At 42.2% G+C, this 21,370-nt stretch overlaps 1 protein-coding gene across 4 annotated transcripts; it reads right to left on the reverse strand.

Annotated features, from left to right (window-relative positions):
• Positions 1-2,011: 2,011 nt before the first annotated feature.
• Positions 2,012-19,687, reverse strand: LOC117594879. Of its 4 annotated transcripts, none has more exons than XR_004576166.1 (15): positions 19,558-19,687; positions 19,261-19,348; positions 19,122-19,173; positions 18,210-18,430; positions 17,563-17,721; positions 9,899-9,971; positions 9,640-9,701; positions 8,852-8,905; positions 8,563-8,630; positions 8,006-8,326; positions 7,112-7,330; positions 6,614-6,979; positions 6,270-6,494; positions 3,867-4,943; positions 2,012-2,094 (listed from the first exon to the last, which is right to left on the reverse strand). XR_004576166.1 is itself a non-coding variant. In XM_034294315.1 (5 exons), the coding sequence occupies exons 1-5, from the start codon at positions 19,589-19,591 to the stop codon at positions 17,652-17,654; spliced, it is 465 nt and encodes a 154-aa protein (XP_034150206.1). In that variant the 5' UTR covers positions 19,592-19,687; the 3' UTR covers positions 16,337-17,651. The 4 variants fall into 4 exon arrangements, 1 of the variants encoding a protein (XP_034150206.1); XR_004576165.1 differs by having other exon boundaries at positions 6,252-6,494; XR_004576167.1 differs by lacking the exons at positions 2,012-2,094; positions 3,867-4,943; positions 6,270-6,494; ... (5 more) ...; positions 9,640-9,701; positions 9,899-9,971 and adding an exon at positions 10,320-10,420.
• Positions 19,688-21,370: the final 1,683 nt, after the last annotated feature.

A 21,370-nucleotide genomic window follows, 5' to 3' on the forward strand; every position in this document is an offset into this window, starting at 1 on the left:
CATCAGAGATATCGAATTCTTTGTTCCTTTTCTATTATGAGCTTCACAATGATATTCTCCACTGTCCTCAGATGTGATGTTAGTGATGTTGTAACTCTGTCCTGATGCTTTTGGTGAGGTTACAGTCTTCTTGTACCAGATGTATTTGTCCACAGGTGGGTTGGCATCACTGCTGCAGGTCAGAGTCACTGAACTGCCCTCCTTTATTTCACCAGAGGGACTGACTGACACTGAGGGGTTCTTTGGGCCATCTGCAAGGAAATATGAAACAGTGTGTTTTTGTGAATCACTTGTACTTCAGCACAGTTGTAGGTAAACAGTCTTTTATAGGAGGAAAACTGAAGAAATGTGCACTCACAATAAATGAGTGAAATATAACAGTACATATTATTCTGTCAAAGGATAAGGTAAAGTGTACTTGCAATAAACATTAATTGACAAAGACAAGTTCAGACTTCCATATTCATTCTCAGCTTCACAGTAATAATCTCCACTGTCCTCAGATCTGATGTTAGTGATGCTGTAACTCTGTCCTGATGCTTTTGGTGAGGTTACAGTCTTCTTGTACCAGGTGTATTTGTCCACAGGTGGGTTGGCATCACTGCTGCAGGTCAGAGTCACTGAACTGCCCTCCACTATTTCACCAGAGGGACTGATTGACACTGAGGGGTTCTTTGGAGGATCTGTTAGGATCATAATGTTTATAGAAAGATGTATTTTAAATGTTATAAGAAATGTATTTGAAAAGCCATTCCATAAAAGTCAATCTAGTAAATGTGTTGTCTTGTCCCTTGTAAATTAGAATTAATCAGAAATTGCTCATACAAATACCCAGCCATGTTTTGGGCCATCTGGTGGACAATAATATATTTATAAATGTAGGGACTAAAGTCAACACTAACCTTGACTAACACATGGAAAACAACATTCTTAGCTTGATGGTTAAGTTTTTCAGTGAGAACATTTTTGCTCATGCAATTTCAATAATATTTTTTTACAATGCCTTTTTCTCAAAGCCCACACCCCTCCCCCCTATTTTTTTTTAAATAAAACTAAACCAAAAAACCTTTATAACATTCTAAAATGTTTTTTTAAACTGTCTCAAATGAACAATAACCTCTACCAATTATAGACTATTTGTTTCCTGTTTTGTATTTCTTCAAGGGTTGACAGAATGCAAAGTGTTGTAGATTGTGTAAAACTGTCATCAATGCAAAGAATCAACCGTATTCCATATATTCTATGTATTTTATGTTATTCAACAATGTGGAACTTAAGTTAGTAGGTGTGTCCAATTAATGTATACACATTATATATTTAATGTATTCAACCCAAGAATGTTGTGTACTTACATGTGACAATGAGAGTCTTTTCAGGAGACAGGAAAGTCTCATGACCTTTGACACCACAGGAGAATCTGCCTGCATCCTCACTTCTGACTGAGAGGATATGGACAGTAGAGTTGGTGTTGGTGTTTTCTATAGGCTGTCCATTCTTATACCAACTGTATTCTGGGTTGGGTTCCAGATTACATTTAGTTGTACATGTCAGAGTGACCCTGTTCCCGTCTGACACAGTTGTAGGCTTTATCTCCAACACAACATCTATGGGAAAATAAAGTACAGCATAGTGGGTGAATTTCTGCAACACCTACGATGTTAAAGTATGAGGTTGAACGAGGTCTTGTGGCGACCAGCACAAAGGTGTTTGTATTTAACCTGCAACATGTACTATCAACATGGTAAAACAGGTGTGACACATTACCTGTGACAGTCAGGGAGACAGAAGAGCCAGAAAACCTTCCTCCAGATGTAATGAATCTGAACCTGTACTCAGAGGAGTCAGTTAATCTGAGGTCTGTGATTCTCAGGGTACAGTCAATCTTCTTATCTCCATGGTACTCTATATGACCCTCATTCCCTGGTACCAAGATGACATCTTCAGGCTCCTTCCCAGGATCCCATTTAGTGAACCAGAAAGCTTTCTTGACCTCATGATGTCTGGGATAAGTGTAAGAACACCGTATGTCCACTGATGACCCCTTCAAGGCACAGATACTCCTAGAGGTGTAAGTCACACTCCAACACTTCTGACCTGAGATGACAAATAGACAATAGAACATATTTCTATGAATAAATCTGCCTACACAAATATAATGAATATACACCGATCAGCCATAACATTATGATCAACCTGCCTAAAATTTTGTATGTCCCCCTTTTGCCGCCAAAACAACCCTGACTCGTCGAGGCATGGACTCCACTAGACCTCTGAAGGTGTGCTGTGATATCTGCCACAGATCTTTTCAGTCCTGTAAGTTGCGAGGTGGGGCCTCCATGTATCAGACTTGTTTGTCCAGCACATCACACAGATGCTCGATTGGATTGAGATCTGGAGAATTTGGAGGCCAAGACAACATCTTTGTACTTGTTGTGTTCTTCAAACCCTTCCTGAACCATTTTTGCTTTGTGGCAGGGCGCATTATCCTGCTGAAAGAGGCCAATACCATCAGGGAATACTGTTGCAATGAAGGGGTGCACATGGTCTGCAACAATGCTCAGGTAGGTGATACGTGTCAAAGTAGCATCCACATGAATGGCAGGACCCAAGGTTTCCCTGCAAAACATTGCCCAAAGCATCACACTGCCTCTGCTAGCTTGCCTTCTTCCCATAGTGCATCCTGATGCCATGTGTTCTCCAGGTAAGCGACGGACACACACCCAGCAATCCACATGATGTAAAAGAAAATATGATTCATCAGACCAGATCCCCTTCCATTGCTCCATGGTCCAGTTCTGATGCTCACGTGCCCATTGTAGGCGCTTTCGGCAGAGGACAGGGGTCAGCATGGGCACCCTGACTGGTCTGCAGCTACGCAGCCCCATAAGCAACACACTGTGATGCCCTGTGTGTTCTGACACCTTTCTATCAGTTCCAGAATTAACGTTTTCAGCATTTTGAACTACAGTAGCTCGTCTGTTGGATCGGACCACATGGGCCAACCTTCACTCCCCACGTACATCAGTGAGTATTGGCCACCCATGACCCTGTCGCTGGTTCACGGCTTTTCCTTCCTTGGACCACTATTGATAGGTACTGACCACTGCTGACCGGGAACACTCCAAAAAGGCTGACATTTTGGAGATGCTCTGACCCAGTCATCTAGCCATCACAATTAGGCCCTTGTCAAAGTCACTCAGATCCTTATGCTTGCCCATTTCCCCTGCTTCTAACACATCAACTTTGAGGACAGAATGTTCACTTGCTGCCTAATAGCATGATAGTAGAATTACCATTGTTATTCACTTCACCTGTCAGTGGTCATGATGTTATGGCTGATCAGTGTATGTATATACAATCAAACAGTATATTGCGTTACACTAAGTTACACTTACACAATACTCCATAATGACAAAGCGAAACATCTTTTTTTATGTTTGCCAACAAAAAAAATAAATAAAATGAAATAGCTCATGTACATTATTTAGGAATGCACACACATGGTCCAACACTTGTCAGTAGAGGTAAGATGAAAAACAAGCCACGAAGAAACTGTCAGCAGTGTTGATGCAAACTGTCAGCAGTATATATTATATTAACTCCCTATCCAATGTGACAGAGCTTGAGTGGATCAATAAGAAAGAATGAAAGAAACTCCCCAAATCCAGCTGTGCAAAACTGGTAGCCTTGTTCAACTTGATTGCCGTCACGAATACACAAACAGGGGAAAACCAAAATCAGCAGGAGCAAAGGAACCAAAGAGCTAGACGAGGTTATAACACAGGTAGCACAGGTCTTATACACAGGTGAATAATTAAAATATGCCAAGAAACGGCTTGGTAGAGTTGCACAGAGACCAACAATACCTCACAACAGCAATGAGAACTGAACTGAATATACATGGAAACAGAGCAGGGCCTGGTCTCAACACAGGTCATCAATATTCAGGTGATGAGGGGCATGGTGGAAAGTGGAACCGGTTGGTGTGAAGGTGGAACCGGTCAGTGTGAAGGTGGAACCAGTTGTGGTGGAAGCGGTTGGTGTGAAGGTGGAACCGGTTGAGGTGGATCTGGACGGGGTGAAGGTGGTTCCGGTTGGTGTCAAGGTGGAACCAGTTGTGGTGGAACCGGTCGGTGTGAAGGTGGAACCGGTTGTGGTGGGACCAGTCGGTGTGAAGGTGGAACTGGTCGTGGTGGATTCGGTTGGTGTGAAGATGGATCCGGTCGATGTGAAGGTGGATCCTGTCAGTGTGAAGGTGGAACCGATCGTGGTGGAACCATTTGGTGTGAAGGTGGAACCGGTAGTGGTGGATCAGGTCGGTGTGAAGGTGGAACCGGTCATGGTGGATTTGGTCAGTGTGAAGGTGGAACCAGTCATGGTAGAACCGACGGTTTGAAGCTGGAACCGGTCTTGGTGGAACCGGTCGGAGTGAAAGGGGATCCGGTCATTGTGAAGGTGGAAACATTCAAGGTGGAACCGGTCTGTGTGAATGTGGATTCGGTCAGTGTAAGGGTGAAACCGCTCATGTGAAGGTGGAACTGGTCGTGGTGGAACCGGGTAGTTTGAAGCTGGAATCGGTCGTAGTGGATCCGGTCAGTGTGAAGGTGGAACCGGTCGTTGTGGAACTGGTTGGTGTGAAGGTGGAACCGGTCGAGGTGGATACGATCTGAATGAAGGTGGAACTGGTCGTGGTGGAACCGGTCGGTGTGAAAGGGGATCCGGTCATTGTGAAGGTGGAAACATTCAAGGTGGAACCGGTCTGTGTGAATGTGGATTTGGTCAGTGTAATGGTGATACCGCTCATGTGAAGGTGGAACTGGTCGTGGTGGAACCGGGCAATTTGAAGCTGGAATCGGTCGTAGTGGATCTGGTCGGTGTGAATGTGGAACCGGTCGTAGGGGAACCGGCTGATGTGAAGGTGGAACCGCTACCTTCCAAAGGCACTGTAACAATATCAATCACTATAGACTTATTACAGTATCTCACAAAAGTGAGTACACCCCTAAAATGTTTGTAAATATTTGATTATATCTGTTCATGTGATAGCACTGAAGAAATGACACTTTGCTACAATGTAGTGTACAGCTTGTATAACAGTGTAAATTTGCTGTCCCCTCAAAATATCACAACACACAGCCATTAATGTCTAAATCGCTGTCAACAAAAGTGAGTACACCCCAGTGCCGGCAGCAATCATGCAGCCCCAGACCATGACACTCCCACCACCATGCTTGACTGTAGACAAGAAAAACATGTCTTTTTACTCCTCTCCTGGTTGCCGCCACACGCTTGACACCATTTGAACCAAATAAGTTTATCATGGTCTTATCAGACCACAGGACATGGTTCCAGTAATCCATGTCTATGGTCTGCTTGTCTTCAGCAAATTGCTTGCAGACTTTCTTGTGCATCATCTTTAGAAGAGGCTTCCTTCTGGGATGACAGCCATGCAGACCAATTTGATGCAGTGTGCGGCGTATGATCTGAGTACTGACAGGCTGACCCCCCACCCCTTCAACCTCTGCTGCAATGCTGGCAGCACTCATATGTCTATTTCCCAAAAACAACCTCTGAATATGATGCTGAGCACGTGCACTCAACTTCTTTGGTTGACCATGGCGAGGCCTGTTCTGAGTGGAACCTGTCCTGTTAAAACGCTGTATGGTCTTGGCCACCATGCTGCAGCTCAGTTTCAGGGTCTTGGCAATCTTCTTATATATTTTTTTTTCAGATCCTCAGAGAGTTCCTTGCCATGAGGTGTCATATTGAACTTCCAGTGACCATTATGAGGGAGTGTGAGAGCGATGACACCAAATTTAACACACCTGCTCCCCATTCACACCTGAGACCTTGTAACACTAATGAGTCACATGACACCGGGGAGGGAAAATGGCTAATTGGGCCCAATTTGGACATTTTCACTTAGGGGTGTACTCACTTTGTTGCCAGCGGTTTAGACATTAATGACTGTGTATTCAGTTATTTTGAGGGGACAGCAAATTTAAACTCGTATACAAGCTGTACACTCACAACTTTACATTGTAACAAAATTTCATATCTTCAGTATTGTGACATGAAAAGATACAATAAAATATTTGTTAAAATTTGAGGGGTGTATTCACTTTTGTGAGATACTGTAGATGCTGTTTATAGTAGGCTGGTTTATGGTAGGTGAAAAAAAGATTGAATACTGAAACATATTCATTCCTTAACTGGGAAAAACTGATAACAATAAAGAATTGTATTCGTACACTGATGTCCACACTCACACACTGCAGGAGATCTGAGGTTCTCATGGCCTTTAACACCACAGGAGTAACTGTCTCTTTCACTGAAGTAGTGAACATACAAGCTGGAAGTGTCCTCTTGAACAGGTTGTTCATTCTTGTACCAGATGTAGGTGGGGTTGTCAGTCAGAGGACAGGATGTGATACAGGTCAGTGTTACAGTCTCTCCCTCAGTCACTGTAGCAGGACTCATCTTCACCTGTAGATCTGAATACAGAGCAAATTACAGTGACATTGACCAGTTAAATGTTATTGACTAAAAGAAAAGAAACCAGACATCAAATAGAATTCAGTGAATATACAAATGATCATGTGCTCACTCTTACCTGAGACAGTCAGAGTTGTTCCAGGGAAACTATGACCCCATTCAAAGTTATACGTTTTAAAAGTAAAGCAAAACTCAGCTGAGTCCTCCTCTCTCAGATCTGTGATTCTCAGGGTGAAGGGACCACTGTATCTTCTACTCTCTTGGTCAGGATATTCCACCCGACCTGCATACCCTGGGTCTGTGGTTAGGTCCTCAGGGATCAACTTATCCCTCCACCAACCACTCAGTTTAGGACTAAACCACAGTGATGATGTGACAGGATAATGACCAACGTAAGTACAGGAAATGTCCACTGATGACCCCTTCAAGGCACAGATTCTCCTCTTAGTGTATAATAATCTGTTACAGGACTGTCCAAAGATGCCTGAAACACAGTGATGTAAGAATACTGTAAAATAATATCTGTTATTTCTATGAATGCTTACAGTTCTCATATGACAGTGAAATCAACACAATGTTATACAGAGTTGACATGATGTATTAAATAAACACTCACACACTGTAGGAGAGTGGAGATCCTCATGACCTTTAACAGAACAGGAGTAACTGTCTACAGAATGACTGGAGACTGGGTCTTTGTACTGGGGGGAGGAGCTCTCATCTATCTGTTGTCCGTTCTTATACCAGATGTAGGTGGGGTTACCAGTCAGAGAACAGGATGTGATACAGGTCAGTGTCTTCTTATTGTTTCGTTCTCCCAATTGCACCTGGAGATCTGAAGGGACAGGTTATATAAACAACATTGTGGAACTTTTGTTAGTCAAATAATTTATGCTGGGGGTATATATCAGCCCTGATCTAGAAGACATTATGTACCTGTACACCATCTATATTAGCGGACATTATCTATCTGTACACCATCTTTATTAGCAGACATTTACCTTTACACCACCTACAGTGGGGCAAAAAAGTATTTAGTCAGCCACCAATTGTGTGAGTTCTCCCACTTAAAAAGATGAGAGAGGCCTGTAATTTCCATCATAGGTACACTTCAACTATGAGAGACAAAATGCTAAAAAAATATCCAGAAAATCACATTGTAGGATTTTCTATGAATTTATTGGTAAATTGCTTGGTAAAATAAGTATTTGGTCAATAACATAATAATAATAATAAATATAAAATAATAATAATAAAAGTTCACTCTTTTTGAGTGGGAGAACTTGCACAATTCATGGCTGACTAAATACTTTTTTGCCCCACTGTATGATAGCCTCAGTTCAGTAAAAAACTATTCTCAGTGAAAATGAATTCCATTAAAAACTCTTATCTTTCAGCACTTTTCTGTCAAATAAACCATGAAAGGCCTGAATTCATATCATTGTTTATTTTTGTGTTAACTATACTGATGTTGTACGTGAACACATTATATTTACTAAAGTTCCAGTACCTGTGACAGTCAGGTAGACAGAGGAGCCTGATGTCCATGAATATCCAGTTTTAAAACTGAAGTAATATAATGTTGAGTCAGTCTCTCTCAGGTCTGTGATTCTCAGGGTGCAGTCTTTGTCCTTATTCCCAAGGTAAGATACACGACCTGTAGACTCTGGGATTTTAGTCCAGATCCATTTCCAGTAATACCATCCGCTTGCTGTGACTGTGTAACCACTGGGATATGTGAAAGAGCAGGACAGGTCCACTGTTGACCCCTTCAAGGCACATATCCTCTTAGTAGAGTAGGTCACACCCCAGTTATCCTGACACAGTACCACTGAAACACAGTCAGACATATCACAAGAGGATTTCTTTTGCACTGGCATCTGGCACCATTTGGATCATTCTGACATCTGGGTTTGACCCCACTTTGTTGTGTGGATGGAAACAGATTGATACGGACGACAATGTTCAAGAAAAGTTTTTAAGACCAAACACACCAGAATAATATTTGATTTTCACTTTGGCAAATGTGTGTAGATTGATAAACAGGTCATATTGAAGAGTAAATACCTGTTACAGTGAAGAGAAAGACCACCAACACACTAGTTGATCTCAAGGACATTGTTGTATCTCCGTCCCTGTTGTCTTAGAAACACATGAACAACAACTCACTATATAACTGGGAGTCACTACATCTAACATTCAGAAGTGTAAACTGTAGATGGTGTACAGGAAGACATTACTGAAAATGAACCAGGCTAACATTGTTTTGTATGATATTGTTTTGTATGGCTATTTATATGAATACTCAATGTAGTGTAAATTAAAATAGCATCAAGCCTGCAATGTCATCACTCACATTATGATCTGAAGAGGTCTTGTGGCACATCAGTCAGTCAAGTTGCTAGCGCTTCTGAAACCAAGTGACAGAAATAAGTGTTTGTTCTGTGGTTGATATTAGCTTGTCGGAGCAAGAAGTAACTGAAGCAGAACGGCCCTTTCCTTCCTTAAACGATGATCAGAACACCATGTCAGAAATTACTGTTTGTTAATGGAAAATATACAGCAGGTGTCTTTCTCTGTTTGGCCATAGATCGTACGGGCAAAACCCCATCCCATGTGCAGAAATCATATGACTTATGCAACTGCTTTTGGATGTTTAGAATATTTAATAATGTCTTACCTTGCCCCCCTGAGATCTACATGGAACGGGTCAAATATTCATGGACTGCGCGTCTGTCACCTCCGTGATACATATACTATACCATAGTGAAAGTGAGAGGTCCTTTATCTGTATATGAAGTGATATGATGCGCATTCACTCTACTACTACTTATAGTACATGACATTCCCGTTCTCAAAAGTCTGTAGGTTGATAAACAGGGCAGAATTCAAGTAGAATTCAAACTTTTTCTGTTTTAGTATCTGGGCAGAAATAGCGTTATTATTGGTCCTGACTCTAACGGGTGAATAAGCATTTCACTGTGGTTTATGAAGCTTGTGACAAGTACAATATGTTTTCATGTACTCCTCTGTTTACAATCTGGTTACAATAGTCAAATGATCAGTATGATTTAAACGACGTTGTAGCTGTCTGTCTGTGACAGCTTTTGACTCTGTGTTGATGTAATGACAGAATATACTCACCGGGTGGCAGCACTGGGACAGTTGAATTTCACAGCTGCATACTGGACTTCCTCTTTCTTTTTCTGGTGATGAGACAGTTGGACGGTGAATTACAGAGGTACTTCCTGTTCCCTGGAGGGGAAGGGGATTTAAAACCCTTTCTCCTGTTTTGTAAATTAATTAATGAATGCCTTAATTGATGTTTTGATGAATGGATTAATGCTTTTTGGAACAAATCAGATTGCTAACGTGAAATAAGTAAAAATATGAATCCCCTCACCTGAATCAGATGAATCCAGAGAGACAGAGGATGAGAACCAGTAGAGATGCAGTCAGAACTGATGTCTGTTTCCCTAAAATACAATGTGAATGAATACATGGCATTTTATGATGAACTAAAAACACGTGCCATTATTCCTAAAGGGCAATTATTCAATATTTGTTTAAAAGAAAACAAAGTGTAATAAAGCAAAACAGTATAATGATTAAGGAACCCATGAGGCATTTTGAGTCATTTTGAAATGAAGATTTAATTTAACCTGCTGCAGTAATCATCAGATCTGTAGAGATCTTAGATCCTAATCATTCTGAGCCTCACAGTAATATTCTCCACTGTTCTCAGATGTGATGTTAGTGATGCTGTAACTCGGTCCTGATGCTTTTGGTGAGGTTACAGTCTTCTTGTACCAGGTGTATTTGTCCACAGGTGGGTTGGCATCACTGCTGCAGGTCAGAGTCACTGAACTGCCCTCCACTATTTCACCAGAGGGACTGACTGAAACTGAGGTGTTCTTTGGTTCATCTGTTAGAAAATATGAATTTGATGTGGCATTGTAATGTTTTTGAGATGTTGAGAGACAACAAGTCCCAACCCTAAACCTAACCTACTCACTTTTGTGAGATACTGTACATCTGGTTTTACACCTCAGCGTCAGTTTACCATACCATCGTCAGTGTTTTGTAAATTAATAACATTTTTATCTGTCATGATTTTAAATAGTCATTGATCTACACTCACATACGGCCGGAGAAGGAAGACCCTCCTGCCTGTCTGTAGTACAGTAGTACCTCCCACTCAGGAATAGAGTACTGGTGCCGCTACAGGTCAGTGACATTTGACTTGACCCTTGACCTGACCTGACCCTTCCTTCAGGCCTGCATGAAGAGTATTACAATGTTCCATAATTTAACACCGTTTCCCTGTTGATTTGGCGGGGATGTAACCATAATGAACAGTGAAAAACACATTGCCAGCGGCAGTTCTTGAAATGTTTCCGGATTGCTTGAACTTCATGTCTTAAAGAAGACTGTCTTTTCTCTTAGCGTATTTGAGCTGTTAATATGGACTAATAGAGTATGGACATGAGGATGGTGTCGTGGAATTTCACATGGATATTGATAGATTAATAAAACAAAGTCACCTTCATTTACAAAGTATTGCTGAGTAATTTTTTAAGTTTTAACATCCTGCATGGAGAGAGTCCACATGCAAGGAATCTCTCCCTAATGACCTGATCCCTCCAGCTTATATAGAATCTATCATTGTAATCTCAACCTATGGAAGTTAAGACAATTATTTTGGGCCTCAGGAAGTAATACCTATTGTATACCTATTCTCTCAATGGAGAAGCTTAATAATAACAAGGTCAATGTCCTGGTGGGGCCCAGTCAAAGCCCAGACTCAATCCAGTTGAGAAAATGTGGAGAGAGTTCAACTTTGCTGTTCACCAAAGGTCCCCGTCAAAATTGATGGAGCCTGAGCAATTTTGCAAAGAAGAATGGGCACAAACTGTTGTGTCCAGGTGGACAACACTTGCACTTATCCAAGAACATTTATTTCTGTAATTACTGTGAAACGTGCCTCTTTCGAGATACTGATCAATGGCTGAATCTCTTGATTAAATCCATTTAGATTTCCTGTTCAAAGTAAAACAAGGGGGATGAAGACTTTAGCGAGCTGCTGTCTATCGACATAATAGGGATCTAGTCAAATGACTAGTGTTGAATCTCAAGTGTTTTTTTGAATCTCTGGTTTGATTTTCCATCACTTGAACCAACTCAACATGGAGCTGCAGGGCAGAGATAAAACAATCACACAACTTGTGTAGAGACTTAATGCATTTCAAAGAAAGCTTACACTTTTTTCTTCTGATCTATGTCCAGGCAAAATCACTACACCCCTTAGCTCCATTTAAAGATAGCTAGCTACGCGACGAGGTAGTCTACTTGTTAGCCAGCTCTAGTCAATTAGGGTACATTATAACTAGCTAAAGATGCATGATGACCTATCCAGTAGAAACCGTCCCCTAAAACCCCAAGATGAAAACATCCCCGATAGCTGACGAGGTCAGAGAGGGATGATGGAATGCGTTCATGATGGAAATCCTCCCCCAGAGCAGACCCATGAAGACATAGGCCACCCCAGGGAGAACAAGGAACATTGAGCTCAAGCGAAAGGGAAAAATCTCCGTTCCACATAAGCACAACAAAACACACTCACGCACCACATGGGGATACAAAAAGATTACAATATAGGGGAAGCCCCAAGGAGGAGGCAACGCCCTGAACACAAACAGGCTGCAGAAATCTGTAGGGTTAGAGCAGAGATAGAATCAAGGCAAAGCCCTGAACACAAGCAGGCTGCAGAAATCTGTAGGGTTAGAGCAGAGATAAAATCAAGGCAAAGCCCTGAACACAAGCAGGCTGCAGAAATCTGTAGGGTTAGAGCAGAGATAGAATCAAGGCAAAGCCCTGAACACAAGCAGGCTGCAGAAATCTGTAGGGTTAGAGCAGAGATAGAATCAAGGCAAAGCCCTGAACACAAGCAGGCTGCAGAAATCTGTAGGGTTAGAGCAGAGATAGAATCAAGGCAAAGCCCTGAACACAAGCAGGCTGCAGAAATCTGTAGGGTTAGAGCAGAGATAGAATCAAGGCAAAGCCCTGAACACAAGCAGGCTGCAGAAATCTGTAGGGTTAGAGCAGAGATAAAATCAAGGCAAAGCCCTGAACACAAGCAGGCTGCAGAAATCTGTAGGGTTAGAGCAGAGATAGAATCAAGGCAAAGCCCTGAACACAAGCAGGCTGCAGAAATCTGTAGGGTTAGAGCAGAGATAGAATCAAGGCAAAGCCCTGAACACAAGCAGGCTGCAGAAATCTGTAGGGTTAGAGCAGAGATAGAATCAAGGCAAAGCCCTGAACACAAGCAGGCTGCAAAAATCTGTAGGGTTAGAGCAGAGATAGAATCAAGGCAAAGCCCTGAACACAAGCAGGCTGCAGAAATCTGTAGGGTTAGAGCAGAGATAGAATCAAGGCAAAGCCCTGAACACAAGCAGGCTGCAGAAATCTGTAGGGTTAGAGCAGAGATAGAATCAAGGCAAAGCCCTGAACACAAGCAGGCTGCAGAAATCTGTAGGGTTAGAGCAGAGATAGAATCAAGGCAAAGCCCTGAACACAAGCAGGCTGCAGAAATCTGTAGGGTTAGAGCAGAGATAGAATCAAGGCAAAGCCCTGAACACAAGCAGGCTGCAGAAATCTGTAGGGTTAGAGCAGAGATAGAATCAAGGCAAAGCCCTGAACACAAGCAGGCTGCAGAAATCTGTAGGGTTAGAGCAGAGATAGAATCAAGGCAAAGCCCTGAACACAAGCAGGCTGCAGAAATCTGTAGGGTTAGAGCAGAGATAGAATCAAGGCAAAGCCCTGAACACAAGCAGGCTGCAGAAATCTGTAGGGTTAGAGCAGAGATAGAATCAAGGCAAAGCCCTGAACACAAGCAGGCTGCAGAAATCTGTAGGGTTAGAGCAGAGATAGAATCAAGGCAAAGCCCTGAACACAAGCAGGCTGCAGAAATCTGTAGGGTTAGAGCAGAGATAGAATCAAGGCAAAGCCCTGAACACAAGCAGGCTGCAGAAATCTGTAGGGTTAGAGCAGAGATAGAATCAAGGCAAAGCCCTGAACACAAGCAGGCTGCAGAAATCTGTAGGGTTAGAGCAGAGATAGAATCAAGGCAAAGCAAGAGATTCCCTAGCAAAATTCAGAGATCTCGGGCACATTCAACAAGGGATGAAAGAGACATGTCTAGCAAATAGAAACAGACAAACGCTGCGGCGCAAATGTCATCCACCCCGACCCTGTGGACGAGGGCAGAGGAGGCAGCAACACCCCGCGTGGAGAGTGCACGGAGACCCTCCGGAACGACAGAGCCCGACGCTCCCCTAGGCCCAAGTGATGCAGTCACAGAGCCAGTGGGAGAGACGCTGCTTAGAAAGCGGACGACCCACCCGGGAATCTGAATAGCAGATAAACAGCTGGGGAGTCAGTCTGATAGACCTGGTGTGCTCTACGTAGAGAGCCAGAGCGCAAACCCACACACAGACAGTGGTGCCTCTAGTCCTCCTCACACGTGTTGAGGAAGGAAGAAGGCCTGTAATTTGATAACTCCAGATTGAAAAGAGCTGGTGGTAACCTTAGGCAGGAAGGACGGTTTAGGTCTCAGTGTAGCGCACCTTAAGTCCTCTCTGATAGCCGGACAGCCGGGGCGCACAGCATAGCAGAGCACCAAGCGAGGAGCAAGGCAGACTTAAGGGAGAGCAGCTTAAGATGACACTGTTGTAAGGGCTCGAATGGGTGTTCACAGAGGGCACCCAGCACTTTAGCAAGCTCCCACTGCGGAGAGCCCAGTCAGGCCCCCGGGCGCCGGAGGAGAGGGTGGCTGAAAAATGTGTTTCCAGCAAAGCCCTCATGACACGCCGAGATGGCCGATGCGTATCCACGGATGGTCGAAGGAGACCAATCCATATGGAAGAGATACTGCAGAAATTGCAGAATCTCCTCCACAGGACAACACCAAGGGTCCGAGGACCTCTGCGTGCACCACGACACAAACATATTCCAGCGAGAGGAACACAATGTGGACGTAGACGCTGCCCTAGCACCCTGGATGGTGTGGACGACGGCAGTGGACAGACCTCTATTCAGAAGCCGGTCCTGCTCAGGAGCCAGACCCTGAGAGATCCTGACAGCGACGGTGTAGAATCGAGCCCTCCGCTTGGGACAGTGCGTCCTGTCTGAACAGAACCACCCAGAACCACCCTGTCAGAACAGAACCACCCAGAACCACCCTGTCAGAACAGAACCACCCTGTCAGAACAGAACCACCCAGAACCACCCTGTCAGAACAGAACCACCCACGAGTGGTCCGCTAGCAACTGGATCATCTCTGGATACCAAATAGCTGCGGGGCTATCGGGGTGCCACCTGGACGAGCCGAGGCCAGGGGTGGTGCGTGATCGCGTCCTCCCCCAGAGGGGGCCGATCTGTCCGGGACAGGGGGAACCACAGGCGACAGTGTGTGTTCTGTCTGGACGTGAAGAGGTCCACCTGGGCTTCCCCAAACCTCTGCCAGATGAGGAAGACGTCTGGGTGGAGGCGCCACTCGTCGTGATGAAGGCCACCCCAAGACATCATATCTGCGCCCACATTCAGACGGCCCAGAATGTGAGTCGCAGTCAGGGAGAGGAGATAGGCATGTGCCCATAGCCAAAGATGTGTCGCAGACCGGTGGAGAGCAGGATTCCAAGATAATCAATTCCAGGACATGGATCAGTTATATTCCTCCCTACAATGTTTGAAGTCCATAACCTCGTCATTACTCTAGAATTGAAACTTGCCACCATTCTGCAACAGGCTATAGAAAATTCAACACTTCCAGTTACCAATTTCAACTTTCTAGAACAATGCTGTTAAACTGAACAGTGCAAGTCAAAGTAAGGAGAATACCATAATGATTTGCATGAAAACTGGTGAGATCTACACAGCAGAACCCACAGGTCTCGGCAAAGGACCTACAGAAAAGTTTAGCTGAGTTTATGCTAACCGCACAATGTACCTTACACAGCATGTTCACATTTGTGTAATGAGTTGAATCTATGGAAAATGCATAAATGGTAATCCTGTATAAACTTGTGCAAAAAGGGAGGCCTATTTGTCTTTTTAACATGTAGAGCTCAGATCAACTATATTGTACATGCAATAAGCAGCATTCTCAACCATCAACCTCCTAATGATGGCCCTCTACTGTATAACCAAGCAATGACTACTCAAAGCAACAACTGCCCATGGCAGGCATAGTGAGTATGACTGTGCATGTGTCTGCATTATAACTGCACTCAGCAGCTTTCTAAACCACCTGTGTCTCATTCCTGACTGTAACCAAAACATTTAAAAAAAAGTGTAGAGGCACTTCAGACTTCAAATTAATATATTTCAGTTGTATGTTATCAAACAACTTTAATCCTGAAACAAAATACAATTAAATAGCATTTCAGTCTCTGCAAATGATCCTTGAAAAAAAGTACAAAAAGATTACAATATAGGGGAAGCCCCAAGGAGGAGGCAAACCAATGCCAAGTGTATTGTCCTTACATAATTGATACAAGCATAATCAGACTAAAGCGCTTTTTCAACATGTAGTCAAAGCAAATACACTTTCGTTTTCTATATCTATGCTTGAACCTAGTTTATAATCTTGACAAAAGATGAATGAAATCACACAGACTCTGAGATAAAGTTGTAACGTTGGTTAACTCTTCTTCCTCCATTAGTACACTAAATGTAAGGATACCCATACATGACACCTAGTGTCGAACCGTGTGTCAAACCAGGATGTCCCCAAAACTGACCAATGGCGAACATCTGTGGACGTAACTTAATATTCAGTGGGCGTAACTTAATGTTCAGAAACTCCCATTTAAACTGACCAATGGCGCACATCAGTGGGCGTAACTTAATATTCAGTGGCCGTAACTTAATGTTCAGGAACCCCCTATATTAAGTAACGCCACCAACTTGCGGTCTGCAGATATTCCTTATTGGATTCAAGGAGTCTTGCGCTTTTTTTTTTACAGTAGGTTACATATGTTAACAGGTATGTTCAAGAAAAAAGTAATACGGATAGATGTTTGAACAGGTTGTATGTTTCATTTAGAATATTACTTGTGTGACTTGAAATTCACTTAATAATGCCATTCTATGCACTCAATGTAGCTTGATGTGGTATGTATGGCTCACATAGACTGATTATTGAGGTGTCTGATGCAATTTCAACATAGAAATAATTTGCCTTCATAAAACACACGGTTGTGTTGTTATAATTCTGTTTAGTGTACCATACCTTGCACTCGTGTGGTTTTTGTTGATATAGTTGGGTGGACTTAAGTGGATGTTGTCTGTTGTGAGTGAAATTCTAAAAGTCTGATCTGGCTCACCTGGACTCATTGCTGAACGTGATGTGGCCTATACTGTCATTTGAATGTAGAGATGCCTTAGGCCTCTGTGTTTATACAATGCACAGATTCTGTTCTCATTCATTTACAAAATACAATATTCACTCCTATGTTGTGGTTCCTTACTAAATCTCTAACTGCAATTACTTATATTTCGAGTAATATTTCTCATGCCCCTCAATTGGAATCCTTTTCATGAGTTGGCCCTGCCGTATATTTTGTATGTGTTTACTGATTGCACAAAGTTTGGTATGTTTATAGGATCTCAGAATGTGTTGCATTTATCCTCCGAGTTCAACACTGAACAATTCACCATTTTAATTTCCATTTCCGTGATGTCATTAGATCTATCCTACAAAGCCGTTCCAGTCACGATCCTCGTCATCCTCTTCATCGTCTTCCCAACAACAGGTGGAGAAAACTGAAGGGTCTGAATTGTAACTGAATCCACTATGGCTGTGCACGTGTGACTGACTTCTACACAGATTATATCTGAATATCACTTTGTTTGAAGAGACAGATGAGGATATACTGTACATGGACAGGATTCAATCCAGTCATCATTAGTAGACAAGTGGTCAAGTATTCACACGACACCACATTCACACTAAAACCTTCATTTTTCAGATCAATTCGAGATGAGAGAAAAACGAAAAGTCCCAACCGTCCAAACTCCAGATGTGTCTTTTGTCAAACGTGTTGTTTTGTTGATTTCTGGTCATATTGACTTCAGATGTTGTTGTGTTCAGGTCGTCACGTTCTGGGTTTCTTCACTGTGCTGTAGATCACAGAGGGATCCTCTTCTGTCATTGGTGCTGCTGGTCTGTAGAGAGACAATCCAAAAGTCATCTGAATCTGCACCCCAGATGTGACCCTGTTCCCATTTAGTCCACTACTTCAGACCTGGGTCTATGAAGCTCCTGTCAAAGGTAGTGTGGTACATGTGGAGTAGGGAACCATTTGGAACACATTTTGAACAGTTCTTCAGAACCATCATCGAGTCACTCGTTATGAACTAGTATTGGATTTATTACATCTCTAAATCAGTGGTTGTTATGGGTCCCACTGTTCATGTTAATTGAATTATTAAATCACTAAATCAATGGTTGTTAAGGGTCCCACTGTTCATGTAAATTGAATTATTAAATACCTAAATCAGTGGCTGTTACGGGTCCCACTGTTCATGTTAATTGAATTATTAAATCACTAAATCAGTGGTTGTTACGGGTCCCAATGTTCATGTTAATTGATGACATAATTTCATCTCACAACAGACAACAAAGTACTGTGTGATTGACAGAAAATACTCACTGGGTGGAACCACTGGCGCTGTTGAATTTCACAACAGTGTACATCAGGCTGGTGTCCTGATTCTGGGGTGGAGGCATCTGGACGGTGGAGTACAGAGCCTCTTCCTGGTGGTGGGGGTAAGAGAGGGGGACGTTGGTGTAGACCTGGTCTTCCTGGTTGTCTGAGTCTGGGCTCATGGTGACCATTCCTGACACGTTGTGGTACACCAGACTGGAGTCTCTCTGATGGGAGGAGAGGGTGAGAACAGATGTGGTCAACCATGATCAGTCATGTGAAAAGGGAAGTACACCCCCTTGACAGTTCTCTTTTTCTTCAACGTATTTGCACACATGGATGTTTGAGATTAATTCTAATTAAACTCAGGGATGAAGAAACGCATATTGAACAAATCACACAAATTAATTACATTTGAAACCATCTATGTAAATAAAGTCTACAGAAATGACATTTCCTAATGTGGAAAAAGTTAGAACACCCCTACCTTTACTATCAAATAAACTGGTTAAAATTAAACCATGTGTACCTAATCAGATGGATGTGATTAGAATATCATTGCAGAGTATATTAAGTGTTGTTCTTAGTTGGTAAAACAAATTTGTTGAAGCAGACAGAAACAAGGTGACATTCTGCACATTTGCCTCATAATGGTCTTTCAAGTGTATTTTCCTGTGTCTTGAGGGTACAGCAAACATCCTATTTGACTTTAACGTCATGATACTAATATGGAAAACACTGTATAATTGTAAAGTGTAATCTGTCAGTGACCTTTGTTAGTTTACCTTTATGTGAAAATAGTACGAAATACATATTAATACACATAGAATCAAATATGTAAGAAATAATGCTCCTTTCCTGAAGGGATTTTAAATGACTAAACATTATTTTTATTTACTGAATCTGTAACAGACTCACCAGTCTATTCTCTTCTGAGTTTCTTGGATCAGAGGTGGATTTGGGAGACTTCCTGTTCAGTAGACAAATGAATAATTCATACATTTGATCAATTGAATAACAAATCAAATAATCTCACAAATTGTAATGTTCCCCTCACCTGAACCAGATGAATCCAAAGAGACAGAGGATGAGAACCAGAACAACCACTGTGATTCCTACAGATGTAGTCAGAGCTGAGGATTTTCCTAAAATGCCATTTCAAAGATACGGATAAGCAGAAGAAGATGGATGGATGGATTTCAATTTTATAAATGTATGGGATGATGTAAAACACAACAGATGAATATGATTTAAATTGTAATTGCAATGCATATTGTTAAGAACACATTTATTCATTGTTAAGAGTTATATTACAAGAAATATTGCGTTAAAGTAATGAAGATTTAACTTGTACCTGCCACAATGATCATCAGAACTGTAGAATTCATAGATCCTCTTACATTCACAGCCTCACAGTAATATTCTCCACTGTCCTCAGATGTGAAGTTAGTGATGCTGTAACTCTGTCCTGATGCTTTTGGTGAGGTTACAGTCTTCTTGTACCAGATGTATTTGTCCACAGGTGGGTTGGCATCACTGCTGCAGGTCAGAGTTACTGAACTGCCCTCAACTATTTCACCAGAGGGACTGACTGACACTGAGGTGTTCTTTGGGCCATCTGGGGAACAGTATGTTACAATACACTGCTTAAAAAATAAATATTTACACTGGAGCATTATAGAATATACTGCATGGATTTGCAAGTAAAATATTCTTCTAAGAACTTCAGTCTGTCTGTTTGATATGGTGGCACTGACTAATGAAAACATCAGATGGTAATGTTTGGTTTACTTACAATGTACATCCACAAACACACTTGAAGAGTTGAGAAGTCCATATTTATTCTCAGCCTCACAGTAATATTCTCCACTGTCCTCAGATCTGATGTAAGTGATGCTGTAACTCTGTCCTGATGCTTTTGGTGAGGTTACAGTCTTCTTGTACCAGGTGTATTTCTCCACAGGTGGGTTGGCATCACTGCTGCAGGTCAGAGTCACTGAACTGCCCTCCATTTTTTCACCAGAGGGACTGACTGATGCTATGATGTTCTTTGGAGCATCTGTTAAGATCATATGTATATAGAAGGATGCATTTTAAATGTTATAAGAAATGATTTTTAAAAAGCCTTTCAGTCAATTAGTCAGTCAATTAGTTTATCAATTGTTTAGTCTTTTGTAAATTGGCATTTGTCAGAAATGACTAAAACAGACACCCAGAATTAAACCCCCATAAGTATGCAGTCATACAGTTGATTTGGTACAGTCATATATAATAGAAGTCCCCAGACACGACCTCCACAGTCAGTGATCTGTCAATGTCAACCACAGATAGGCAGGAAATATTGTCTGCCTGTGGTTGGTGCTTTCGCTTTCACAAGGCACTGTTTCCTTGAACTGTTAGCTACACGGGACATCAGGACACTCCTCTGCCGTGTTTGGAAAGGTACATGTGGTTCTGCCAGTTCTGTCCATACTGATGGTTCTCTTCACAGTGTAACATACTGCCAGTCTGGATGTAGTTCAGGATGTTTAATGGCATCATTAATTATACAAACCATGGCCGGATCTCCACAAATACCAATGACTATACATGAATCTGTAGAAAACATATAGTGTGTTGTAAACCACAAACCCCTAAAAACAGTGACTATACATGAATCTGTAGAAAACATACAGTGTGCTGTAAACTGTTATGGAATTTCTTGAACAACCGGGGGCAGGAAGTGATAAAGTAACAAATGATGTCTTTATGGAATGAATGAGCAGTCTTACCACACCCCTTTTAACTGTTAAAATATTGTGACTGTTCTGTGTTACTCAGAGTTTCCTCACAGGTTAATTCTGTAAGCTTTTGACACTTCTCTCCTTGCAAGTTAATAAAACCGCTAATCGTGCTCCAGATAATCACAAAATTTCAGCCCATCATTCAGGAAAACATGAATGTAATTTAGAAAATATACAGTGTGTATGGACAATTCACTGTGCATCTCATGTACTTACATGTGACATTGAGAGTCTTTTCAGGAGACAGGAGAGTCTCATGACCTTTGACACCACAGGAGTATCTGCCTGCATCTTCACTGCTGACTGAGAGGATATGGACAGCAGAGTTGGTTTTGGTGTTTTCTATAGGCTGTCCATTCTTATACCAACTGTATTCTGGGTTGG

The sequence above is a fragment of the Esox lucius genome, chromosome 9, assembly GCF_011004845.1.
Source record: "Esox lucius isolate fEsoLuc1 chromosome 9, fEsoLuc1.pri, whole genome shotgun sequence".
Classification (NCBI taxonomy): domain Eukaryota; kingdom Metazoa; phylum Chordata; class Actinopteri; order Esociformes; family Esocidae; genus Esox; species Esox lucius.

Excerpts from the sequence above, each read along its gene's own strand:
- LOC117594879 (XM_034294315.1), bottom strand. The coding sequence starts at position 19,591 with ATGAATTCTACAGTTCTGATGATCATTGTGGCAG. Across the intron at positions 19,174-19,260 it reads TTTGGATTCATCTGGTTCAG|GAAGTCTCCCAAATCCACCT; the intron begins GTGAGGGGAACA and ends TCTACTGAACAG. Across the intron at positions 18,431-19,121 it reads ACTCAGAAGAGAATAGACTG|AGAGACTCCAGTCTGGTGTA; the intron begins GTGAGTCTGTTA and ends TCCTCCCATCAG.